The 6792-nt window shown below is 34.2% G+C and overlaps 1 protein-coding gene across 1 annotated transcript in view; it reads left to right on the forward strand.

The window, feature by feature from the left end:
• HMMR (hyaluronan mediated motility receptor) overlaps positions 1-6792 on the forward strand; it is a 21440-nt gene that overhangs the window by 7409 nt on the left and 7239 nt on the right. Inside the window, 6 exon segments of the mRNA XM_015565670.1 lie at positions 286-372; positions 461-561; positions 1973-2047; positions 2182-2360; positions 2816-3018; positions 4538-4906. Of these exon segments, the coding sequence (XP_015421156.1) occupies positions 286-372; positions 461-561; positions 1973-2047; positions 2182-2360; positions 2816-3018; positions 4538-4906 (1014 nt within the window).

The following is a 6792-nucleotide window of genomic DNA, read 5'->3' on the forward strand; positions in this document are numbered from 1 at the left end:
ATTTTAGAGCCTTGCAATGAACTTTCCAGAATATAGAGGTAGGTGACCACGCAAACTACTTTCAGAAATAAACCAGAAAGTCACATGAAGGAGGAGGGACAAGAGCAATAGTAGTGTAAATAGTAATCCTGGTTCGCCAAAGACTGATTGCTCTGTTAGAATATACTGCAGGCAAATAACAGTCCCAGTAACTGGTACTAATCAATAGTAATCAATACTTCAGTGATTTGTTATGTAACTTAGCAGAACATATTTCTGAAGCTTTCACATGTTTGTTGTACTTAGTTTTCTGAAGATAGTAACCAGAAGAACCTGAGAATTCTAAGCCTTGAGCTGATGAAGCTTAGAAACAAAAGAGAAACTAAGATGAGGGTGAGTGATGCCTTTGCTGAGTGTGCTGCGCCTGGTTCTGTGGATCCGAACGATTCCTTATTTCCTGCAACATATTTCTGTTGTGTAGAGTATGATGGCCAAACAACAAGGCATGGAGGTGAAACTGCAGGCCACCCAGAAGAATCTGGAAGAGTCTCAAGGGAAAGTGGCACAGCTCGAGGGGAAACTGTGAGTGCCTAAAGGAAAGAGAAAGTGTTCAGTCCGGATTCACTGCTCTCATCTGCTATTTTTTCCTGGGATGTTAACCTTCCCACAATACTTACCTCATGGCCTTCCTCTCGTTGCCTTATTTCTTTTCCCAAGTGATAGTTGAGACTTACTCATTCCCAAACAATTTAGGCTGAAAAGATATGAGATTATTATTACTTGTGTACATCTTCTGTATCAATGATGAGGAGAGGCCTCATAAGCTTTCTAATAGCCTAATCTTGTGGGAGTGGTAAAGTGGACCCGAACTGAGAAGCACTGGTGTAGGAGGCTGTGATTAGTGCACAAGTCTAGCCTTGTCTTTACTACTGAGCTCTCACTGACATACAATAAAATACCCAGATCACAAGTAGTCAGTGTGATGACTTTTGACAGTTGTATGTACCTGAATAACCACCACCCGAATATGGTAGAGAATACTGCCGTCTCTTCACAGAGTTCCTCCATGCCTGCTGTTCCTGCTCCTCCCTGGGTAACAACCCCCACCCCTCACCCCCGCAACCACTTTCTGACTTCCATTGTCATAAATAGGTTTGGTTTTGGGGGGCACATTTATTATTGCATGTATGTGTGTATAAACCCCATCTGTTTACTATTCTCCTGTTGATCAACATTTGGGTTTCCAGTTTCTGACTATTATGAATGAGACTACTACATATGACCTTTTGTGGACATATGTTTTTATTTCTCTTGAGTAAATAGGAATGGAATTCCTGGGTCATAGGGTACGTGTATAACATTTTCAAAAACTCAAAGTAGATGAACCATTTTACACTCCCGATTAGCAATGTATCATAGTTCCAGTTGTTCCACACCCTCACCAACATTAGACGTCAGTGCGATTTCAGCCCTTCCAGTAGCTGCGAAGTAGTATCTCATTTGTGGTTTTAATTTATATGCTATTACTGTCAATTATATTTTTATTGACCATTCGTATATATTTTGTAAGGTCTCCATGTAAGCCTTTGCCCATTGCTTAAATTGAGGTGTTTGGAGGAGGTAAACACATAAGTAATTGCATATAAGGCAGCTTAGAACAAAGGCTTTATGGCATACACATGCTATTTTGTATGTGTGGTGGGTGGGGAAGCCAGGAAAGCTACAAAAAAGATTATTTCTGACACTTGGAGTGCTGTAGATGATGACTCTCATTACCACAGCCCTTTTATCGGTATATATTTGGAAAGCTTTCTCACCTAAAAAAAACTTAGGTCTCCTGCTTGCATATATTAAATTGCCAACTTGAGATGTCACATAAATTAATAGTTCAGAGTTTAGACTCTGGCATCAGCCTGCCTGCTACAGCAGTATCTGGTACAGAGTAAGCATCATGTGGTCATTGTATGTATTAATATATACACCCTTTTTTTAGTGTTTCAATACAGAAAGAAAAGATTGATGAAAAATCTGAAACAGAAAAACTCTTGGAATACATTGAAGAAATAAGGTATTATCAATAGTAGTTTTAACTCAGCCCTCATTTTGTGGAAGTGTGATGGATACATCATTTTCATCTCTTTTCAGTTACTTTTTCCTATGCTTAAGTAGATGTGCTCTTCAAAATAGTTTGTTTTAATGCAGTTGTGCCTCAGATCAAGTGGAAAAATACAAGTTAGACATTGCCCAGTTAGAAGAAGATTTGAAAGAGAAGAATTATGAAGTTTTAAGCCTTAAGCAGTCTCTTGAAGAAAATATTGTTATGTTGTCTGAACAAGTAAAAGACCTGAATGCTAAATGTCAGCTGCTTGAAAAAGAAAAAGGTATTCAAGTGTTTGTAGTATTACTATCTTCAGCTAAGTACTATATATAGCATTTAAGAAAAGCACTGCTATGTTTAAAAACAACTTTTTAAAATAATTATGTAAATAACAAAAAATTCTGTTCTAGTTATGAGAATTTAGTCTTTTATAATGTATATTCTATTTAATATGTTGCTTACCTTGTAAATATATACAATTTTGCATTATTTGACTTCTCCATTCGGTAGCCATTTAAAATTGGTAGGTACACAGAAGTAGGTGTGGGAGGTTATTATATGATATATAGAGTAATGATATAAACTGTAGAGGGCTTTTTTTCCTTTGAAAATACTTGATCTCTGTTAACATGCTATGTATGTTAATGAAACGTATGTATAATGAAATATAATGGGAATCTGGGTCCAAAGTTAGTATTCATATCTGTGTACAGCATTGTTAACATTTCTCTTTCCTAGAAGAACTCATCAGCAGGGACAGAGAACGGGATGAACATCTGAATTCTGAAATGCAAAACTTAAAAGAGAAGTTAATTCTTGAAAAACAAGAACATGAAAAAGAGTTACAACAAAAGGAGTTGCAAATTGATTCACTTCTGCAACAAGAGAAGGAGCTACAACAAAAGGAATTGCAAATTGATTCACTTCTGCAACAAGAGAAGGTAGTTTTCTATAATGTAAAATAAAACTAGTACTTATTTTATGTCATACATTTCCTTGTGGTCAGGACACCTTATAATTGTATATATCCTGTGATCCACCAATTCTATTTTTAGAATTTTATCCTGAGGAAATAATCATGGTTATGCAGCAGATTTAACTGCAAAAGGTTAATGTCCGGCTGGTGTAGCTCAGTGGTTGAATGTCAAACTGTGAACCAGGAGGGCATGGTTCAATTCTGGTCAGGGCACATGCCAGGGTTTCAGACTTAATCCCCAGTAGGGGGCATGCACGAGGCAGCCGACTGATGATTCTCTCACATCATTGATGTTTCTATTGCTCTCTCTCTCTCCCTGCTTCTCTGAAATAAAAAAAAAAAAACACAAAACATTTTTTTTAATGTTTACCACAGGGGTATTGATAATGTGAAAAAAATTATAAGCAACAGAGAAAGCAAAATTAAGGAAACTGTTTAAAGATCTTTACCAGACCACTCTTGTTAGAGTACTACATAGGCATTTACAGTTATGTTGAAAAAAAAGCATATGATTATATGAGAAACAAAAGTGACAATTTTTTATAATCCAGATTATATAAAAAACATTTTGCATTACGATGAGAAAAAAGATAGTCCACTAAGAAAGAATGAGCATAGGATGGAAATACATAATTCTTAGAGATAGAAATTCAGATAGCCTGTAACAGTTACTAGATGTTCTACCTTAGTAGTAATCAAAGAAATGGAAATCTTTTTTTTTCTTTTTCACTTATACGATTGGACAAATTTAAACGTTTGATAGAAAAAGACCCTTGGTGAGAGTTGGACAATATTATATAAATATTGTATTGTTGAGGAACCTACAAAGACTAAAGGAATTAAATAGATCTGTATATATCAACTTAAAAATCTCAATAACATTTTTGTGTTTTTTAAATGACTTTTATATACACAGTATATATCTTTCATATTTTAAAAAGTATTATATAAGTAATAAGAAAAAACGTTAAAGCATATATAATCAAAGTAGTGGTTATCTCTGCAGTGGGAAAAGTAAGATTGGGATGGGGAGCAGTCAAGGCAATTTTCTCTTTATTGATGATGTCAACAATGTTTACAATTGTGATATATTTATCTTTTTATTGGTGTTACTCATATAACTTTAAAATATTTTCATATAACATTGAAATCACAGTCCTTTTTATATAATGTCATATGACAAAAATATGTTATAAAAGCCAGTTGTAGAATATGATTTTAGTTTTACAAGTAGTAGGTTTGTGTATGTGTGTTGCATAGGAAAAAGACTAAAGTAACATTTATCACAATGTTGACAAGTTATAGGATATACTCCCTGACAAAGTGAATATGATATCTTCTTATTTTTCAAATTCCTTGAGAATCTTGAATTTGATATTTTTCATTAGCTGTACATTTTTCTGTCCTTAATAAAACCTCATAAATTATTAAATTAAGTTATTTAAAGCTTTTGAATTATTTTGGTGGTTTTCTGTTGAATGTAGGAATTATCTTCTAGTCTTCAGCAGAAGCTCTGTTCTTTTCAAGAGGACATGATGAAAGAGAAGAATCTATTTGAGGAAGAATTAAAGCAAGCTCTGGATGAACTAGATAAATTACAGCAGAAGGAGGAAAAATCTGAAAAGTTGATCAAACAGCTGGAAGAAGAGACAAAAGCTAGAGCTGAAGAACTGAAACTTCTGGAAGAAAAGCTGAAGGGGTTTGTATTAATAGGACTTTACACATATGACCTCAGATTTTACAAAGTATTTTTCCAGAACATTCTCGGGATTCTCATATCAATCATGCAAGTGAGTGAGGTTAGAATTATTTTGCAAGTAAGGAGAAGTAAGTACATGCATAGGATGTACATATAGATAAGTATGACAGCCAAAATAAAAGCCAAGCCCTTTCTTTATTTAAAGCCAGTGGTTTAAGAGTTTTAATTCAAAAATGACCAGCCCTAACCAGTTCGGCTCAGTGGATAGAGTGTGGGTCCCTGGACTGAAGGGTCCTGGGTTCCATTCTGGTCAAGAGTATGTACCTTGGTTGCTGGCTCAATTCCCAGTAGGGGGCGAGCAGGAGGCAGCTGATTAATGTTTCTCTCTATCCCTCTCCCTTCCTCTCTGTAAAATCAATAAAATACACTTTTTTTAAATAACCAAAATTTTGTGGATCATCAGAATAATGGCTTGCTGGCGTGGCTCAGTGGTTGGGCGTCAACCTGTGAACCAGGAGGTCACAGTTAGATTCCCGGTCAAGGCACATGCCAGGGTTGCAGGCTCGATCCCCAGTACAGCGGGGGTGCAGGAGGCAGCCGATAAATGATTATCTCTCGTCATTGATGTTTCTATCTATCTCTCCCTCTTCCTTACTATCTCTGAAATAAAAAACATATATGTAAAAGTAATAAGAAATGTATTATTAGAAATAGACTGAGATCTCATGCTTTTTTTTTAACTCCAGTTCCATATTGCTTTCATCATGTTATGTGTCCTCCACTATATTTACTTAAATTAAAATGTCCAAGTTGACTATTGAATTCAAATTACAAATAAAATAATTATATTACTTGAATCCTTGGGATTTCATCACTATAAAATTTCCTAGCGTAGACTAGACATGAGCCTACATGTAATATGTCTAGAACTGTGTGTATCTCATGTTGGATACTTTTGTTATTAATTTCTTTTCTGTTTTTTTTGTTGTTGTTGTTTTTAATGCTTAGTGATTTAAAAAAAGAAAAAGTTAGGGGGAAAATGGTGTTTTAGAAAATAAAGTAAAATAAATAAGTAAAATTTTAAAAAGCACACCAAGGTTTTATATATATACCTGCTTTTGCAGGAGCAGTGCCGAATGTAATTAGGGGATTGTTCGATATTGCAGCCAGTCTCAGGAGACAGGTGCTTTAAGTGCCTGAGTAAATGCTTTCAGTTTCAGAAAGAAAGTGGACACAATCATTTATTCTGACTCAGAGAACTGTCCAGAGGTCAGGAGATAAATATTTTGCTACTAGCTGTGTCACTATGAGGAAGATAATCTTAATCTCCATACTTTTCTATTTCATTATATATAAAATAGTTTTATGAGATGGTTCCATCTCTTCCAGCCTGGAAATTTTATGCTAAAAAGGAAAACTAAGATAGTTGAAAGTGATTCCTCTAGGGGGCAGGAAATATAATATTTTGTTATAAACCCATTAGTATGATTTGATTGTTTTAGCTGCTGTGTGTATATTTTTTTAAGTCCCCTACTCATTACAGAATGAATTTGACCAGCTGTTATCTTGTCTCAGTGTCAAACTTAGTCTGTAAGTGAATAATGCTTCTTATTTATAGTTTTTAGTTCCAAATGTTCTTTAAAAGATCTCATAAGCTCATATGCATATCTAAAAATTATATCATCATTTTGTAATATATATTATTTAATAAGTTGTTGAATCTTTGAATAACAATTTATAATGTGGGTTATTGATACAATCAAAATAGATCTACATAATCCTGTAACTTTTAAAACAAAGTATCTTTAACTGTACTAAGTATTTCTTAAAAGTCTACACGCAGAAAATTAAATTTTATTTAGTACAAATGCTTTCTAACTAGTAATTCACATTCTTAGCTGTTGCTATTAAGATTCTATTTGAGTCTTTTTATCCTACTTCCCCAAAAATCTTTAACTACATACATACATGTGATATAAGAAGATAAATGTGGAAATAAATAAATGAGGATGACAAAAAAAGTAAAAAAGAACAGGAAAG

This window comes from Myotis davidii, unplaced genomic scaffold (assembly GCF_000327345.1).
Source record: "Myotis davidii unplaced genomic scaffold, ASM32734v1 scaffold18, whole genome shotgun sequence".
NCBI classification, from domain to species: domain Eukaryota; kingdom Metazoa; phylum Chordata; class Mammalia; order Chiroptera; family Vespertilionidae; genus Myotis; species Myotis davidii.